The 20,202-nt window shown below is 44.4% G+C and overlaps 1 protein-coding gene across 1 annotated transcript in view; it reads right to left on the minus strand.

The window, feature by feature from the left end:
* The window catches only part of UTP20 (UTP20 small subunit processome component), a 115,551-nt gene that overhangs the window by 86,029 nt on the left and 9,320 nt on the right, over positions 1–20,202 (minus strand). Inside the window, exons 16-28 of the mRNA XM_061564720.1 lie at positions 18,758–18,866; positions 18,323–18,473; positions 17,708–17,770; positions 16,170–16,322; positions 11,005–11,081; positions 10,124–10,203; positions 8,662–8,902; positions 5,578–5,796; positions 4,856–4,946; positions 3,723–3,808; positions 3,425–3,550; positions 2,348–2,514; positions 1,188–1,396 (exon numbers count right to left, since the gene is read on the minus strand). Of these exons, the coding sequence (XP_061420704.1) occupies positions 1,188–1,396; positions 2,348–2,514; positions 3,425–3,550; positions 3,723–3,808; positions 4,856–4,946; positions 5,578–5,796; positions 8,662–8,902; positions 10,124–10,203; positions 11,005–11,081; positions 16,170–16,322; positions 17,708–17,770; positions 18,323–18,473; positions 18,758–18,866 (1,772 nt within the window). The remainder of the gene's footprint in view (positions 1–1,187; positions 1,397–2,347; positions 2,515–3,424; positions 3,551–3,722; positions 3,809–4,855; positions 4,947–5,577; positions 5,797–8,661; positions 8,903–10,123; positions 10,204–11,004; positions 11,082–16,169; positions 16,323–17,707; positions 17,771–18,322; positions 18,474–18,757; positions 18,867–20,202) is intronic.

The raw sequence follows: 20,202 nt of genomic DNA on the forward strand, positions 1-20,202 counted from the left end.
AAAATGGCCTTGCAGAGCATCGCTAGAAGCAACTCTTTTCTAAAGTGTTAAACATGTCACAAATGTAGTCTCACTCTGCATGACCGAATTTACAAAAGCATACTAAACTAAACGCAGTATGAGTGTCATGATAATGATATTATGCTTAAAAAAAAATTATCTCCCTCATCCCCCAGTCATGGTTATTTGCTGTAACGCCTTAATGCAGTGCTTTTCGACCCTTTTCACTGGGGGAGTTGAGAGGGCCGGGGGCTAATGGCAAACAATGGAGAGGGGAAGGAAAGTGGGTGGATCGGCCACGGAACAGCACGGAGAAGCGTTTGTCTGTCAGATGTATTTTAATGCAGCTGGCTCACGTGAAATTGATTTCTCGAAGACGATGGTACTTTGCAAGCCTACTGGCTATCAACAAAGATTTGTTCATGAAGATATCCATATATACAGACACAATTTCAACCGAGAAGATGGTTATAAACTCAGCAATCATTGGAAATGTCATCAACCACTTTGGGTCAAGACTTGATTTGTGTTTTTTCTCATCAGCCTCCACCATCAGCAGTGTGGGTGTGTGGAGATGATTGCCTGGCGGCCCATTGATTGGTGTAGTTGCAGTTGCTTGTCTTTCCCCCAACATTAACATTAGCTGCCCCGCCCATGCTGCTGACACACTTGGGCTACGTCCATCTCTAAACCTTTATAAACAGTTTGCCTTTAGAGGCTAACCCCCCCCCCCCCCTTTTCCTGATGACGACCGCTTGTATTGCGATCGAAACGTTGTGGTTTTTGTGTTTATTTTATTTGTATTACTGAAAGAACCAGAATAAGTCTACATTATAGACTGCCAATATGCTCATCAGCTTAAAATTCAGGCTACAGTCTACATAATAGACTGCCAGTACTTTCACTTTTTATAATTATAATTATTATTTTTTCTATCTACGTGACTTTACAGAAAGAACCAAAGAATATGAATTCCTGCAGTCACCAAAGTTTTAAGTCATCAATCATGCTACTAACCCTGAGTGTTTATTGGATTACAACCCGCACCTGCGATTAGCACTGGTGGCTACGTACGGTACGAAAGAAGTTCAAACATACATACGTAGATACAAAATCAACGACGGGTTTGCCAAGAGGGTTCAACACATTAATTATCGCGTCGTTCCTTTGCTGGGGGGGCAGCCTACCTGATCGCGCTGATCCAGAATGTGCGAAAAGGATGCCACCATGCACAGGAGGATCTGCAGCAGCTGTGACAGGTGGCCGTGAAGCAGGTGGCCCACGTTGGCCATGAGCGTGTCGACCGTGTTGAGGATGCCGTGCTGCCGGCCCAGGGGAATCACAGAGCCCAGCTCCAGCTCCTGCACAGTACGTGTCACCGCGTGCACGCACGAGCCTGCGTCCACCAGCGACAGTGGCAACGGCATCATCATCACATGCCAGACACCACACATGTCCAGTCTCACACACCAATAAACTTTATCTTCTCCGAACAAAAAATAACTATTAAAAAAATGGGTTTTCATAAATTAATCAAATCCATTAAGAAATCGACAACCTCACAAAATGTACTAAATTCCTCATTTGTTGGCAATCACTGAATGTTTTAAACAAACTGATCTTTGGAACTACAAAGCATTACCATGTAAAATCCTGCCACTACCACTTTCAATGTGTAAGGACAGTATGGGGCCTAGTTCCATAAATAATGATTGCAGCGATGAAAACAGGCAAGGTCAAGTGAGCTAACTGGGTGAGGAGTCAACGTGGGGGTAGAGATGGGGTGTTATATAGTGAGGCAAAGGAGAAAGTTCGGGGAAAGGGACGTGGAAGAGCAGAGGGGAAATAAAAGGCTGCACGGAGCGGGGTTCAAGGCTGCTGTGGGGATTGGGGGTCCGGACTGTCGTCGCTGACATCACGGGGGATCGCCCTCATCGTCTTGGAAGGCAGGGAAGGAAGTTATATAACTTCCCCGTGGCTACTACATCGACGGCTCCTATATAGTCAGTCCGCTATGTAGTGAACCTGTGTCCACCTGATAACGTGTCATCAAGTCGGGTGGACTGTAATATGTAATAAATATATACATATAACTTAAGCTAGACATCGTCTCTGAATGCTACATTACAAATGTGTACAACTAAACACAGTTTAGACATTGAACACTGACATACTTTAACACTGGCAGCAAACCCGGTTGAGAGTACAACAGAGACCACCAGAATAGGTGGCGTCGAGTCATATTAATTTAATCTGCTAATCCATACGTCGAGATGAACGAGAATGCAACTTGCGAGGTGCCACTGTGCGAAGGGGGTCCGCAGAGCGGCAGGCGAGTGGCTCTTACCCTCCATGAAAGAGGCGACAGGCTCCAGGAGGAGGCGCACAAACATGTGCATCTCCTCGGGCAGCGAGCTGGCCAGGAAGCGCAGCACGATGGACATGCGCGTGGTGGCCCCAGCGCGGCCCTGTGTGCGGTTCCCCGTCTTGCTCATCATGCGCCCGTACAGGATCCTACAGGTGCGGCACATGCGCGGTACTAAGACAAAGATCCCCCGTGTAGCCTTAATAGACTTGGGGCAAGTGCTGTTCATGAGTAGCGCCTATGAAGGACAGCACACACAAGGTGGTGGGTGGCCAGCACCACGCCTGGCTGCTTGCATCCCTCCAGTGGCGATGTTTACACCCTGCACCAGGTACACATTGGAAGCCGAATTTACCTAGGCGTGGCTCAGGACCGATTCAGATAATCATGACCAGTGTTGGCCAAGAGTGAAAAATCGAACCCGGGTTGCTGGGTTCGTAGCGCAGAGTGGCATGAGCCACTGCACTCCACACGGTACATGCACCACATGGCACGCATTGAGATTAGAGCGCTAACCGCTGTGCTCCACGCAATACACGCACTGCATGGCACGCTCGAGGCTCGAGGCCTGTGCCACGTGAGGCTCGCTCGAGGGTAGCCATCTCTGAATTGCCAAAATCTTTAGTCTGGGCAAGTTGAGAGCGAGCCAATGAGAATTGTATTCGTGTGACTGTAGCAAGAGTTACAAAGAATCAAAACTAAGTTACAATGTGCAAACATTTCCACATTTTTTACAAATATAAGATTAGAGGACTTATTTACTGCACAGCATGTCTATCCATAATCAGTATTTGGACCTCATAAAAATGCCTAGCTCTCTTTGTAGGTCAATGGAGGATGAATAATACACTGACGAACACCACTTTCTTCAAGACAGGAAGAAGAACGTTACTAAATATCAGAATTACCATTCGGTCATGTTTAGGGGGTCACACAGATGTTTATATGGTTTGGCTAAGCGGTCACCAGAAGCGATTTTGGTTTTAAAAAATGGCAACACTTATTTTTTTCAACGGATTGTTAAAGCGCTCCACATGGCACGTGGGTTGGAGAGATCACCTCATTAGAACAGGCATGAGCTCAGCGCGGTCGTGAGCCTTCACGAGGCCAGCTTCCTCAGACACGCTGAAGTGCACAATCTCGTCCTTGAAGTAGCGGTCCTCCAAGAGCCGTTCCAGTCTCTCTCTGCACAGCACACCCATCGCTCAGCCACGTTACTTCATAACACCTCCCCCCCAACAATCGAACACGCAAATGAAATGCTATAAAAACAAGACATCATTGATCCAACCAAAAAATAAAGGTAAATGTCGCACACACGCGTTGTGCACACACAGAAGCTGCACATTCTTGATACCTGTAGGGCAAGAGATACTTGGGTTTGTAGGTCAGCAAGCACGAGAGAACCACCTTCTGAACATCCTGGTCCCGATGGCACAGCAACTGTGAATGAAAAAGCCTTTTAGAATACTTGTAATCATTACCAGACAGACTCCATCCACTGCGAGATGAACGCACGTTTATAGTCACCACCCCTCATTGTCCTGCGATGTAATAATGAATCTCTCTACGAAACACACGCATCGCTCCATGCGTCTCTGCTTCATTTTTAGCTCTTGTTACAGGTGTTTTTGTCCAACAAACGTCATGGCAGGTAATATTAATGGATTGAAAACTTTCTTCTGTTGATGTAATGATACTATGCTATAACAACAGTCAATAGAAGTTTGGCCCTTGCAAGGAGTGTCACAGTTTTTACATTGTTCTTTCATAATCGGCCAAAGAATGAACAGGCTGCCGTAGTAATTTAATCATTTACAACAATATGAACTTGCTGAGCAGCATGGGCACTGAACTATCCAGATGCTTGCCTTCATATCATGAGTATTGCCATTACTCTTCAGGCACAATGAAGTCAAAAAGTAAACAAGATAGTTGTGCATCTGCACCATTTAGCTTTCATAAATAATAACCCATGTCCCATGTGGACATCAGGACTACCTAAAGCAAACATGTTAGAAAGAATGGTGAGCCAGTATTCCCTCATTATTTGCAAGGGATATGTTCCGGAGATAATCGTGAATTGCACATTTCACGGATAATGATGTTGGCCTACAGCTTATACAACTTCTCGATCTCTCATCTCTATCTCGTCACTTTCTCTCTCATCTCCTCCTCTCTCATCACTTTCTCTCAATTTTCTCTCGCAGCACTTTATCTCTCATCACATTCTCTCTCATCACTTTCTCACATCACTTTCTTTCTCTCTCTCGATGTAGTCGTGGAGAGTTCCAGATGCGATTCGTGGATAGCCAAAATTTGCGGATAGCAAGTTCGTGCAAAAAGAGGGAATACGGTCTACTTATTTGCGTGTGAACGCAAGCATGAAGCCACTTTAATCTTTATAAGGAGTAAGCCTTAGTGATCAATTTTCACTTGAGTGATTTAAAAGTAATGTGTGATTTATACAGAGGATGAGGAGAAACCCACCTGGTAGTAAAGATCACGAAGCTTGGACTCCAGGTAGAGGGCCCTCGGATTGCTGAACTTGGAAAATACTTTGAGATGGGCCACCAGCTCTCTAGGAGACACCAGACAAGATAATTTGCTACTTGTTTAATGAGCACTGCATGCCAGTGTCAATATACTACTGGGAAACGCATTTTAGACAGTTTAGATATTCCATTGAATCTCTCCACTCCTTAAGTTCAACTTTAGCTTTCATAACTTTAATTTTTGCTTTATTTTCACACCGCTTCCAAGGCGAGTGAGCGTGCACGATCTCCAACTTCAAACGCAGAAGATCATGCGACTCAAGCACAAGCCGCAAGTTCTGGTTACGGTTCAACTCACCCCTTCCTCCCTTGGGGAAGTCGATAAACAGAGCGCCACCAGTGAGAAGTCAACAGTGGATGTTCTGAGTATAAATTCTCCCACATCATAAGCGTTTGGTAGTTATGCCACTCGCTGAGAGGGAGAACCCTCGGTTGCCTAATTATATATGCGTATTCTTATAAGCGTACTTCGACCACAATAACACGATGCCACTCTACTACAGCTGATTTAAAAAAAAGCCTGACTGAAGTCACCGAAGGAGACCCCATCCATTCTTAACCAAGCTCATTGTCAAGTGAAGCTATTCGAATGAATGGTTAGCTGAAGAAACAGGACGACCCAAGTTATCTCCCTCACTGAAGAGAACACGTGGTCACCTGACAGCCGCACGCCTTGGCTTTTTTCTGAAAGACTTCCTCTTCTGCTGCACTTGTTGAACCTCTTCATCCTTTTCATCCTCCTCCTCATCATCGCTCTCGCCCTTCCACGCGGCAGATGTTTCTGCCGACGCCTCCTCCGTCGGAGCACTCGCACAGCCCTTCTTGCGTAGATTTTCGGTGGGGGCTACGAGGAGATCTGCTGGGAAGTATTCCTGGCTGCGTGGGCACGCCATACATTACATCCCGTCAATGTAAATTAGAAAACACAAAAACAAAATGCCTTTGCTACTACCAAAGCAAAATTAAAAGAGGAAAATACATAGCAAAAATTACATCACAAAACAAATTAGGCCCACAATTGAGAAAATATGAAGAGGATGGACGAGACTAGTTAGGATGCATACGGCACATGTTGAACCTGGACACTTGTGTAGTGAGTCCAACTGAGTCGCAGACGTTATTCTTCAGAGGCAACACATTTATTGTAACACGTATATACAAAGGGGTAACTGCCCCTTAACCAGATACAGCCTGGGGTAGTGACCACCCAGATAACTACACTATTCGTAGGGGTTACAGCGACGAAGGGTCAGACCCTCACTCGGATCCCCGGCCACGTGTTCATGCCTCTTGAGACGTAGGATGCAAAGCTTCCAGCTTGTAGAACGACGCGACCCCGGTCCCTCTCAGGGACCCACCTTATATCCTCCCGGGTCGGGGCCGGCTCCGCCCTCGGCCCCGCCCACCTTCGCGAGCGTTCTAGCTCCCCCTCGATCCCTCTCGAGAGCTCTCCCTGGACACGTCATCACCCCCTAGCCCCCCCACTGGGGGCCTTCTCTGTGGACACTCCGGATCACGTGTCTACGGGGTCAACCAGAGTGCCATAGCCGGGGCAACCCTGCCCCTGGGCTGACACTCTCCCGCTCCCCCTTGTGGGAGCCCGCACTACACGCTATGCGTGGTGCCCACGCTATCCCAGCGCTACCAAGCCCCGCTAGGGCTGGTACTACACCCACATACGGGGTGTACGCGATGACGGTGCATCGCACGCCGTGCTGTGCTAGGGCCGGCCTCACACAGCAGCTCACACGGTGCTGCCCGCGACGTAAGTACATCGCACGCCGTGCTGTGCTAGGGCCGGCCTCACACAGCAGCTCACACGGTGCTGCCCGCGACGTAAGATGATCGCACGCCACGGCCCTCCCGGGCCGGCACCATACAGTGACATCCCATATGTCACGACACTTGCATTGAAACAAACAAATATATATATATAGGTACATGCATCAGGCAAAGAAGCTGTCAACATTGGAAAGACTTAAAGAAGGATGCTGCCATTCTAGCTGGCAAAAAATAGTAGACCCTCCGATTTTATTTTGGACCAACATCAAGATGGGTGTTCAAATAGCAGAAAAATAGAACTAAAATGCAAAAAAAATTACATAGAATCATAACCAGAATAACATATCCAAACATTAGCTCTCTGGGTATTGAGAGCGGATAATGAAACCTAAACATCTTTAGTCTGTCTAAAGCTGGCTCTATGATCATTCGGAGTTACTACTGGACCTGGGAAAATCCTTTAGGCTCATAAATTAACTCTCCTTTAAATTCCAAGGCTGCCACCTTAGTCTGGCTCAAAGAGCCTCAATAATTAACCATGATTATTACGACTGTAACGCTCTGTTAGTTGTTAACGCTACCACCACTGTGTACACTCACAATCATTTTTAATTTCAGCCCGTACATATGTTTGCTATAGAAATTGTAACCCAGTCCATAAAACATCAGCAGGTGGTGCACAAGAGTGGAGAGAAAGGGTACTCTTCAGTTTTTGAACAGCAGACCTCAATAAATTCACCCACCAACCTGCCCTATTGTGACCCCTTTTCACGAGATTTTTCATCATTAAAAACTAGTTTGACTCCTTTCACGCCTACGTGAAATATAGCCAAAATAACCAGGTCATAGAATGTTCCGGTCACAAATGGCATGAGCGATGGGCCACGTATTGGGGAGTTCAGGTCGATTTATAAGGTAGGACTAATCAGATCCAGTTACTCGCTCACTGGCAGTCAGTCATTTCCTTATAACTCTTCTACTATTACTCCCAACCATGGCTACTGTTCCATTAAACTGTCTTCTTGATTCCTCTACGCACATTGAGGAATCTGTCTACCAAACTGTCTACCAGACTGTTAACATCTTTCCAACTTAGTAATCATTGGAAAGATGTTATCAACCACACAAAAAAGACTTAATTACACATTTTTGGACCATCTTATCTGACAGGCACTATTTTACTTTACTTTACCGAGTGTTAACATCCCCAGTGTTTAACAGTACTCTCTTCATTGTTCAGCCAGCACTGGTATAAACATGGGCATTTTCGTTCTTTTCTATCATGTGTATCAACAGGTGCTTGTACACACACATGTCCACGTACACTTACACCCCAAACTCTCTTTTGGCCTCCCCTCCCCCTCTCTGTCCAATGCGTTGGCGTGTGCAGCAGTAGTTGCTTGCGCACAACCACGTCCACGCCGCCGCCCTCGTGTACCACGTCGTGCATTCTTTTGGCCCCGCCCCCCCTCCCCCTCCCGATGCGTTCTACGTGGCACTTCGTGCCGTCTTTGAGCCCCGCCCCCCTCCCCCCCGATACGTTCCATTCATTGGCTACCACATTCTGATGAGCTCCCCCCCCCTCTCCTCCCCCCTCAACTTGCTTTTAAGGGATTACATCTTGAATCATTGCCTCACTTGATGCAGCAAATCTGGCTGTGACGGTCCCACCTGATGACGGAGACTTGTGTTGCCTCCGAAACGTCGTGATTTTTATTTTATTTTACTTTTATTAATTTTAATGTTTTACCTACGTGACTTTATCGAAAACACCTAAGAATACCCTCCAGTTCTCTTTTCCAAGCTCATTTAACAACCTAACTTTATAAATTCAAGAAATATATTCACCGTTACCTATTCCAACTTTAACAGTGTTTGGGCGCCTTTGGGCCTGTGCTCAGCAACTGTTAAAAAAATATATACAGATGTGAGCGCATGGCTCCCCACAGTAGCACCAACCTGATAAAGCGGAGCAGCAAGGGCGAGAGATCTCGAGAATGTGGCTCCACCCTCTCCGGAAAATCAGCCATGGCCTTCCAGAGATGCAGGCGGAAGTTCACGTGATCTTGCCGCTCGGGGGACACTGTGAGCGCCAGCTTCTGCTGCCAGCACAAACGTTCAATGCTGCCAGAAGCTCCGTTTGGTCCAACAGCCTCGTCCTCTGTTTCATAATCATTCAGACTTTCACGTAATATTCTCTCTGAGGATGTTTGGGGTGGAAAAAAACACGATAACACATAATTGAACATGTTATTTAGTACTGCTGCGTGGTGCACAAGCGCAAATGACAACAGTGGTACGCATTCGTCAGCAACAGTGGCCTTACAAGGAAACAGTGAATAGACGACACTTCAGGCAATGGCCCTTCTTCACAGCACACTCCATAGCACATGAAGATGGGGCATTGTCCGTTTGCATCATAAATTGAATAATTGATATGTAAAGCATAACATTGCTCAAGAACTAGGATGACATACGTGCAAATTTACATTTATTTGGCTCCACTGGTTGGGGGAGGGCTTCACGACAGAAAAATTTGGCCAGTTAATTTCGAGAGTCTAACTTTAAAAAATCTGTTATCAATAATATTGGTTGCAAAAATATGAGTGTTCAAAAAAACATAACTCAAATACATGACACTTTTATCCAAGCAGATGTTCAAATAGTGCGTGAAAATGATATTCAGAAACTGCGTTTGGAAATATTACCAAAAGAAATCGTGTTTACATTGTATACATGGCTTAATTCGTCACCTCAAAAAACAAACCGTCAAATACACTCATTAAGATATGGGGTTATGTGGATGTTTATTGTAAATACAAAGAAACGGCTGGACTTTAACGAGCATGAAAATGATAATAGACGGCACTAAAGTAGGCGGCACAAGCATAAGATAGAACGCGCTAGCTCGGAAGTGGCAGGAATGGAACCAAGGGCAGACATGTTGCTTTTAAAACGATCCCACGGACTGTTTGTAAATAATTTAAGCGTGAACAATGACAGGGTTGGGAGAAATATTGACACCTCAAAAACAGCTTAATGTGAAAACTTGATTTGAAGCTTCGTGACTGCAGGAATTACTCTTTGGTTCTTTCGGTAAAGTCACGTAGAAAGAAAATTTATAAAATAATAGATTACGACGTATCGATTGCAACACAAGCAGTCGTCATCACGTAAATCCTAAACCTCCAGATCTATTATTTGATTTATTTTCTTTCTACGTGACTTTACCGAAGAAACCAAAGAAAAGCTCAATGTGCATGTTAACAGCATGGTATGCAGTGCACAGTGTGCGCCAGGATGTACGTTGTACAGACCACGGAAGAGGCTGCTTGCCGTGAATGTGGATAGGTTTGTGCATGTCGGGTATAAGTGGTGCAGCATGTGCTGGGCAGTGCCACTGGTCCCTTGCAAGCCGTACCATTCTGAGAGGCCGCAAGTTCCAGCTGCTCCTCAAATACCTCCCAAAATGCCTTGCTTTTCATTTCCCGAGCATGAGAGCTGCCAAACAAAATAACCACTCTTTACACCACTACAATAGAAAAAATATGGAAATGGTGAGATTGAAAAACATTTCAGAAAAGTAACTCAAGAAAATAGACATTTAATACTCTATTACCATTTTTAACTACAGTAAACCCTCGCTAAGCGTGAGTTCTGGATTAGCGAGGTTTGCATATTTGCGAGCTACTAAATGTATACTAATTCCCTATTCGCGATCCGCCGGATTCCCGTGTTACGTGAGTGTGCGTAGTGGCAGACCACCCTCACCCGAGAGGTGCGCACAGAATGTTGTTACACTGGAAACTGTCTGTGAAGATTAGGCACACCCTCGGCTGCCTGCTCAATCCTTAGTTGTATAATTCATTATTTATTTATTATAGTCATTGTTATGAAACATTTACCCCCTATGTTCACACGTACCAGCAACATAACCACATTTTTCCCATATAAACAAGGTTTCTGCATTGGCGGATTCTGCACTTGGGAGCGTTTCCAATAACCACCGAGGATAGAGGGTTTACTATGTCAGAAAAACGTGGAGGTGGTTGTTGAGCCTCAACATTTATATTTCTGTGACCAAAGTCTTACTTGTGCCAACAGAAGCATACACAATTTTAGCGGTAGGGCTACAGTAGAGGTTGTAGCAATTAGGCCAAGTGGCTTGCAGTTTACTGTTTTAAGAATGGAACAATAGCTGTATTTCACCACTGATGTGGATGTTTTACCAATTTGATTTCACTGCTGATATTTGCAACATAAAAACACCCATTATCTTTGAATATGTGCAGTGGTAATTACCTGATGAGTTCCACAGCTGGATCCCAGAGCATGCTGAAGTTAATGTACAGAATCCCAATCAAATACCGCAACGCCACCTGAAAATGGAGAAAAGCATTCGTCACACAGCATGGCGACACGTCAAATAAGTGAAATATAACTCTGCTCATATATTTTACATGCCTCAGCTCCACCGATAACGGACATATAACCTCATAAAATAACCATACCACACTGAATACCAGTAAGTGAAACGTTTCAGCAAATTGTCTGTGATAATCTCAACACGCGAACCAAAATGCAATGATAAACACATTATTCTAAACAAAGTTTTCCTGGCTGGATTCCTGGCACAAGGCTAAGTACACATGCGAGGCGATGTCACCGATATCCCTCTGTGCTGTGCCTGTTGGCGCATCGTATGGACACCGCGCCTCCCCCTACCCACCCTCCACCCTGCCACATATCCCGTGCAAATGTGCGAGATACACTATCTATCATACTATATTAGAAAAGGAGGGAGGGGCGTCTTGTTTAAAAACAAACACACACCTTTTTAAGGGTTTGTAACTCAAGAGTCCAATTTCCACAAAAACAATCTAAAAAAATCTAAGTAAAAATTCCTGAGCAATGTTAAGCAAACCGGATGATGATTTGGAAAGACGGTCAGAGCATGTGACCATCCCTCAATGGGCTCCATGTTAAAAAGGGAAATAAACAGTGCTTGTTCTGTAGAATGGTCCCCCTGCCATAGAAATGTGAACATTCCACCAGTGGCTCAGGGTCGTAAAGGGAGATGTGAAACCCCTTCACATACTTTAGCGAGGAAACACATTGGCCTTTCATTGCTTAATTGCTGAGCAAGAAAGTTACACATTTAAACACATCCATGATAAATTTCGATTTAAAGCTTTCGTGACTGCAGAGATTCATATTCTTGGTTCTTTCAGTAAAGTCAAGTAGAAAGAAATTAATAAAATTATAAAAATAAAACATCATAAAATAATTATCACGACGTTTCAGCCACAACGCAAGTATCCGTCTTCAGGTGAAGAACAGGTCTGTCAAGGAGACAGAATCTGAATGGAACGCCCCAGGCTTGGAGCGACTTTTTATGTTGGGATGGAGGGGCGAAGAGCATCTTGCCAAATAATTTGCATGTCAAGAGGAATTTAGCATATTTATGGGAAATGCAGAAAAGCGATTGGTGCTACTTGTGAAATGCGTAGGGGGTCTGGCGAGAGGTTTAAAGCCACTATGCCCATGCATTATGCAGGATTAGCAGCATCAAAGGGAGGAAGTGAGGTCAGAATTAATAAAGGGAAGGACTGTTAATAATATGGCGCAATGGGAGACTAGTGGTAGGAGGCTTGCAGTGGAGCAAAGAATCCATTCCTTGCGGAGAATACAAGATATATAGTCAATGTCAGTGAGTGGACTGCGGTCTGAAAGTCACCATAAACGTGAACACAATCAGTTAAGATCCGAAATGGTTTATTACGTCCTTCCAATGATTGCTGAGCCAGAATCCATCTTCTCGGTTGAAATTGTCTCTGTGTTTGTATATGTGGATCGCCTCATGGACGAATCTCTCATGGTAGCCGGATGGCTTGCAGAGAACGTCTGTCTTGGAGAAGTCAATATCATGTGAGCTCACTGGATTGTAACAGTGATCTGCCACGGCTGAGGTGTTTGTCCTACCGGGTTTCAAATCTGCTTTATGTTCACGGATGCGGTCCGAGACATGCCGTTTGGTTTCTCCAATGTAACTGCTACCACAGAGGAAACTTAGTTTGTAAACGCCAGGGTACTGTATGTCTGGAACTACGTCGTTTACAGACGGGACCAGATCACGGATTTTGTGTACTGTGTTGAATCGGACCCGGATCTTGTGTTTTACCAGGATTTTGGAGATCTTTTTTGTGACCCCAGCAATGTAGGGTAAGGCGATGGTTTTGAAAGGCTCCTCAACAGGATCCTTCTTGATGATTGGAGTGATGGCTTTGCGGATTGTGTAGTCGGAGTAACCATTAGCCTTAAGAGCTTGGCGTACGTGTTTGAGTTCACTGGCAATGTGTTCCTGGTCGGAGATGCATTGGGCTCTATGGTATAGAGTCTTGATGAGGGAATTCTTCTGGAATGGATGGTGGTGGGAATCCGGTTTTAGGTAAGCATCCGTATGGGTGGCTTTCCTGTAGACAGAGTGGCTCATTGAACCATCAGGTCTCCTTTTTTTGTCTGAAATCCTGCGGCCTTTCACTGGCAAAACCACCTCTGCGGTACTAAACTCCACTGATCTGGTATCGACAATCAAGGGAATTTCCCTGTCCCCAGACGACCTGCTTGTCAGTTTTGATGTGGTTTCTTTATTCACCAAAGTTCCTGTACCTGACACCATCGCAATCATTGAAGACTTGGTTCATCAAGGACTAGATACTGGGGTACCCCCCCTGGTAAGACACGGCTTAACCAACACATACTTCACCTGGAATGGAACTTTCTACAAACAAACTGAGGGCACCCCAATGGGCCCCCCCCTATCTCCGGTTGTAGCCAACGTTTTCATGGAGAAATTTGAGACTGACCCCATCCAGACTGCCACTCTACGCCCGACCTTATGGAAGAGGTACGTAGATGACACTTTTGTCATCTGGCCACACGGCCGACCTACTCTAGACCAATTCCTCGACCACATCAATTCCATACACCCAGCCATCAGATTCACCACGAAAGTCGAAAAAGATGGCAAGCTACCCTTTTTGGATGTCCTAATTAAAAGGAGACCTAATGGTTCAATGAGCCACTCTGTCTACAGGAAAGCCACCCATACGGATGCTTACCTAAAACCGGATTCCCACAACCATCCATCCCAGAAGAATTCCCTCATCAAGACTCTATACCATAGAGCCCAATGCATCTCCGACCAGGAACACATTGCCAGTGAACTCAAACACGTACGCCAAGCTCTTAAGGCTAATGGTTACTCCGACTACACAATCCGCAACGCCATCACTCCAAGCATCAAGAAGAATCCTGTTGAGGAGCCTTTCAAAACAATCACCTTACCCTACATTGCTGGGGTCACAAAAAAGATCTCCAAAATCCTGGTAAAACACAAGATCCGGGTCCGATTCAACACAGTACACAAAATCCGTGATCTGGTCCCGTCTGTAAAAGACGTGGTTCCAGACATACAGTACCCTGGCATCTATAAACTAAGTTGCCTCTGTGGTAGCAGTTACATTGGAGAAAACAAACGGCATGTCTCGGACCGCATCCGTGAACATAAAGCAGATTTGAAACACGGTAGGACAAACACCTCAGCCGTGGCAGATCACTGTTACAATTCAGTGGGCTCACATGATATTGACTTCTCCAAGACAGAGGTTCTCTGCAAGCCATCCGGCTACCATGAGAGATTCGTCGATGAGGCGATCCACATATACAAACACAGAGACAATTTCAACCGAGAAGATGGATTCTGGCTCAGCAATCATTGGAAGGACGTAATAAACCATTTCGGATCTTAACTGATTGTGTTCACGGTTATGGTGACTTTCAGACCGCAGTCCACTCACTGACATTGACTATATATCTTATATTCTCTGCAAGGAATGGATTCTTTGCTCCACTGCAAGCCTCCTACCACTAGTCTCCCATTGCGCCATATTATTAACATTCCTTCCCTTGTGACTGCAGGGATTCATCTTCTTGGTTCTTTCGGTAAAGTCACGTAGAAGGAAAGTAATAAAACAATACAAATAAAACATAATAAGCATATGATATATTTTTTACGACGTAGAATTGTAATGTATTACTTACTGTTAGTAACTCAGCTTATTGTAGAGTATATTTAGTATACTGATGATACTATGTAGTTTATACTTTAGTTGTTTACGTGGTGGTTTTAGTTACTGCAGCTACATACTATTAACACTCCTTCCCTTTATTAATGCTACCCCTATCCCCTCCCTTTGATGCTGCTAATCCTGCATAATGCACGAGCATAAGTAGTACTTTTCACATACCTGCATTTCCCATATCCCCTTCCCTTTGATGCTGCTAATCCTGCATAATGCACGGGCATAAGTAGTACTAATCACATACCTGCTTTTCCCATATCCCCTCCCTTTGATGCTGCTAATCCTGCATAATGCACAGGCATAAGTAGTACTAAACACATACCTGCATTTCTCATAAAGATGCTAAATTCCTCTTGATATGCATATTATTTTGTCAAGGCGCCCTTTTCCCCCCTTCCAACCCAGCTTATATATATGCTCCAAGCACGTGTGCCGTTTCATTCAGACGCTGTCGCCTCGACAGACCTGGTTTTCACCTGAGGACGGCTGCTTGCGTTGTGGCCGAAACGTCGTGAGAATTATTTTATGTTTTATTTTCATTATTTTATTCCTTCCCTTCTACGTGACTTTACCGAAAGAACCAAGAAGATTCCTTCCTTTTATTAATTCTGACCTCACTTCCTCCCTTTGATGCTGCTAATCCTGCATAATGCATGGGCATAGTGACTTTAAACCTCTCGCCAGACCCCCTACGCATTTCACAAGTAGCACTAATCGCATTTCTGCATTTCCCATAAATATGCTAAATTCCTCTTGATATGCAAATTATTTTGTCAAGACGCTCTTCGCCCCTCCATCCCAACATAAAAAGTCGCTCCAAGCCTGGGGCGTTCCAGACCTGTTCTTCACCTGAAGACGGCTACTTGCGTTGTGGCCAAAACGTCGTGAGAATTATTTTATTATGTTTTATTTTTATTATTTTATTAATTTGTTTCTACGTGACTTTACCGAAAGAACCAAGAAGATACATCCATGACAATTACGCAAACACCAACAAAATGCTCATTACACGATTTCCAAACTTTTTTCTCCAACGATCCCAGCACAGACCCCCGCCGCCTGCCCCACGGTGAGTGAGTGCTGCCGTGCGGTCTGCACATGACTCAACGCGTTCACTGACAATATTTGCAGCGGAAGATGGTGCTTGCGCAATCCTCCACGCACATTCCAAATGTCTGCACCTGATTCACGCCGCAGTCTGCGTCCCCTACCTCACAGCCCAAAAGGCTTCCATGTCCACCCTCCTTCCCCTACCAGGTGAGAAGCGCCGGTGTGTACGCACAACCGCCTAATCCGAGAGAGAGAACGGCTTGGCCGCCATACCTGTTGGTAGGGTCCCTCCGGGACACAGTCGGACAGCAGGTCGTAGCGCAGTTTGCGCATATGCAGCAGCTTCTCACGGTATTCCGGCAACGTGGGCTCCACCAGCTCCGCTCGCAGGCAGATCTCGAACACGCTTGTCTGCTTCGACGCCTCCTACCCCCACCGCATCATAACACAAACAATCAGCGTCGATATCACCTCCGTACAAGACTTAACAAAAGAGGACGCTTTGTAAAAGTATGCAGATTATTTGGTGATGCTGTGTTTGGCAGCGGTGCACAGACAGAAGTAATGCCTTAAAATGGAAAAATATAATAGGTGACTTTTCGGACAATATGCCTCCTTCAGCGCATAGATAGGGAGGCCAGAGACATGAAATGGAGAGACGTAACTATTCACTCCATCTCTCTGGCCTCTCAGGTCCTTTTAAGAAGGGCCATTGCCCGAAAGGTCCCTTATTATATTGTTCCTGAAGGCAGCGTTATTGACGAATGCATTGAGTGGTTATGAAAGTTAAATCTACTTACCACCACTATTTGTTAATTCTGAACAAGTGTGTATGTGGTATATAGAATGGGTGGTGTATTGCAGGCACACTGGCCACTACTTTGATTCTCTCCCAAAAACAAGTGTGATTATATTCTCAAATTCTTTCATGGTGTGCTCTGCAGCACTATATTTGACTTATTTCCAACAAAAGCTAACAATGTGTATATATACATTTCAGTCATTACTTTGCAGGGCCATTCTCAAAACATTAAATGGCTGATGATATATAGGCTGGATGCGAATATTTGAGCGAGGCGGAGAGAGAGAAGGTTCGACATAAGAATACAGTAGAACCCCTCTTAACGAGCACCCCTGTTAACGACTAATCATTTAACGACGGGCCTCCATAGAGCCCAATGTGTTCGCATACCGACCATTCTCCTAGTAACGACGGGCTGTTGTAGGTAAAGTCATTTTTTATGAATGCATTTTTAACAATGTTTATTTTAATGTTTTTGTTTATAACGTTAGTATCTTTATGTATTAAAATCCATTGTTTAAATATTACAAAGTACGATTTTTGGGTGAAGGGTAACTCTAAATGCTATCGGAACGAATGAAGGCTTTAACGTGTATTTCCTATACTCGCTTAATAACCAAATCGCTTAACGACTAGTTTCGTGGAACCATTTACCATCGTTAAGAGCGGTTCTACTGTACAAGTGCTCCTGGCCGACTGGCTGGGAAGGGCAGATTGAGGATCATGTCCAAAGGAAGTGCGGAGTTGCTCGTTATCTTGAAGCTAAAGAGGAGATCACACTCCCTCTCCATGTGCAGTCTCTAATCGACGGGCCCCAGGTCGTGCGGGGTTTGACTGGACACCCTAAACAGGACTGTGGTTTAATCAAAAACATCTTAAATACAAACATCTTGCATCTTCCCATAAATAAGGCATTTTTGGGTCAATCACTCCTAAGTTCATTGGCTAAAAGATTCCAACCACGTTAACCTCCGATGTTAAAATTAAATGTTGAAGTAGGGAATTTTACCTCATCAACCTTGTGCAGATTTACTTCAAAATTATTGAGTATTCTTAGGGTCAGTAGCCGCACCTATGATAAGAGACAAATACAAATATCATTGCAGCAAAGATCATTTGCAAATATTCCATTATATATGTAATTTACCACGAAACAATGACATTATTGAAAGCTAAACTTAATTTAATATATTTTATATTATAAATGCTTACTTTGGCAATAGCTAGTTTCTGTGTAAAGGAGGTATTTGACCATAAGCTAGGCTATAGCTACATTTTGGATAAGAAAGACATGTGATCTAAATTAAATTTGTATTTTACAAGAGCCCCATTACCAATGTTTCCTTGCCTTCGCTATGAGCAACACAATAGACATGACACCTCTTTCCCATATGTATCCATCTACAGAAAAAACCAGGAGTATTTTATTTGACAGATCTCACCAGCCACAAGGCCTCCTCGGAGTGGCCATTTTCAGCAGCATTGGTTTAATTCAAGCGATATTCAGTATCTCATCAGCAGTGCTATGCTTATTTAAACCAATGCTCTGTTAGATGCGTGCCCTGCATTGATTCAGCTACACAAGACGTGTTTTTCCTTCATTTCTGGAAACAAATTAAGGTACCCTTGCACTGGAGGAGGAGAGATTTTTCTCAAGCGGAGGAAAAATCTCCAGCAGATGCTGTGCTGAGAGCAGGTGGTGCTGCCCTGTCAGCGCCAGCCTCGTGTAGCACAGGTCTGCCAGCAGCAGCACGGACAGCTCGCTGGGGAAACGCCTGCAGAGCAGATCCATGGAGTTACACACCCATTCATAGTTACACACCCATGAATATAGCCACACACCCATGAATAGAGCCACACACCCATTCATAGCGCTACACACCCATGAATAGAGTTACACTCAATCATGGTTACACACCCATTCATAGAGTTACACACTGTTTCTGCTGGGTGGACAACTGGTGACCTCTGATTTGCAATACAAAGGTGCTAACCATTATACCACCACGCCACAATAAGCAAAGAGCAGAGTTGTCCTGGTGAAGAGTGAGCTTCTTACTGCACCAGCGTGATGACCAGTGGGCAAGGCAAGACAGCAAGCACATCCACGTCCTCCGTCAGGCTGAGCAGCGACGAGACGGCCTGCCTCAGCACAAACAGCAAAAGCCCTGCACGCGGCCCGAAAGAAACGTTACAGAGCAATCGGTTGCTTGAATGCCCCCACAGCGTGGATGAATATCACACGAAGGAGCTGGCGTATCTCCAGAAGGTGTATTTGAAAAGCTGTCAGCACCAAAAAGAGGGCAGTGATGGTATGCATACAACAAACGTGGAATTAAACATGCGCAAGGCATTTGGAAGAAGTGTTAAAAACAAATACCGGCCCAATCCTGCCGTCGACATTCAAACAAATAGTAAAAATGACAGTGTATCGGAATGGGGTCACGAATAAGAAAATCAGCAACACGAGTTTCTCTTAAGGTGCGCAATAAATCCAAGTGACCCAGCGAAACATAACATGTAATGACGATTTTTATTATAAATGTATAAATACCAACTCCCAATGTTGATTTGTATGTGCACCTAAGAATCAGTGCATGTACATCCGAAGTGCAAAAACCATTATACAGCCAAAATTGAGTTTGTCATACGCAAACCCATTGACCTTCAATCATTCTGGGCTTGCCCGGCAGTCATCATCGGTTTAATGTAACGGCCATCAACACAAAAACGAAGACTGGGCTCTGCTCTACTGTTAGTGGCAAACTCTGCAGCCATTCATAGGGCAAAATCACACAGGTCCCTAATGATGCAATCTAATGAGGCCACGTCACCAGGTATTGTGGTGCCCATGTTCGAAATTTATCTGGGCTCATGAAGTTTTACGTTTCAAGTTTCGTTTTGTTTCATTTTCAAAGGTGACCTGGATCACCAAAATTGCAAAAGCAAAACGAATAAAAGGTAAGCAATGAGGTAAAGCCATTAGAACAAAGAACACAAATAAAAAATAAGCACATGAAAAATCTAAAATATTTCAAATATTAATATTAATCAATGTTAAATGAAAGATAAATATTCAATTTCCTGCAGCGCAAACAGCTCGGGAAGATTGGCTCAACACGGCAGAGGTGATAACTACGTTACTAAAGAGAAAAACTTTGCTTGCCCCTGTACAAATCAATCTAGGTGATGAGACCATATTTCTAAAAGCCATATAGTATTGAAAGATTGTGCAACAGCAGAGATCTAAGCTTTCCTCTCCATTATTTAACGCGACAGCAAATCCTTGCAGACCCATGACAGGGAAAAAAAAAATCACAATTTCTTTGGCCTTAGCAAATTATAATAATCATAAAAAGATGAAGGTGAGGTAAATTTTATTTCGGAAGTGCTAGATCTGTCATGACGACAAAGTGATCCAATCAAATAACTCACAAATATAATAAAGTAGGCAGAAGTATATCAGTCTTCTTGGAGAGCATTAACAGCACAGGGAGCCTCAGA

Source organism: Lethenteron reissneri, chromosome 33 (genome assembly GCF_015708825.2).
Source record: "Lethenteron reissneri isolate LAM-NWPU_2019-01 chromosome 33, ASM1570882v1, whole genome shotgun sequence".
Lineage (NCBI taxonomy): Eukaryota > Metazoa > Chordata > Hyperoartia > Petromyzontiformes > Petromyzontidae > Lethenteron > Lethenteron reissneri.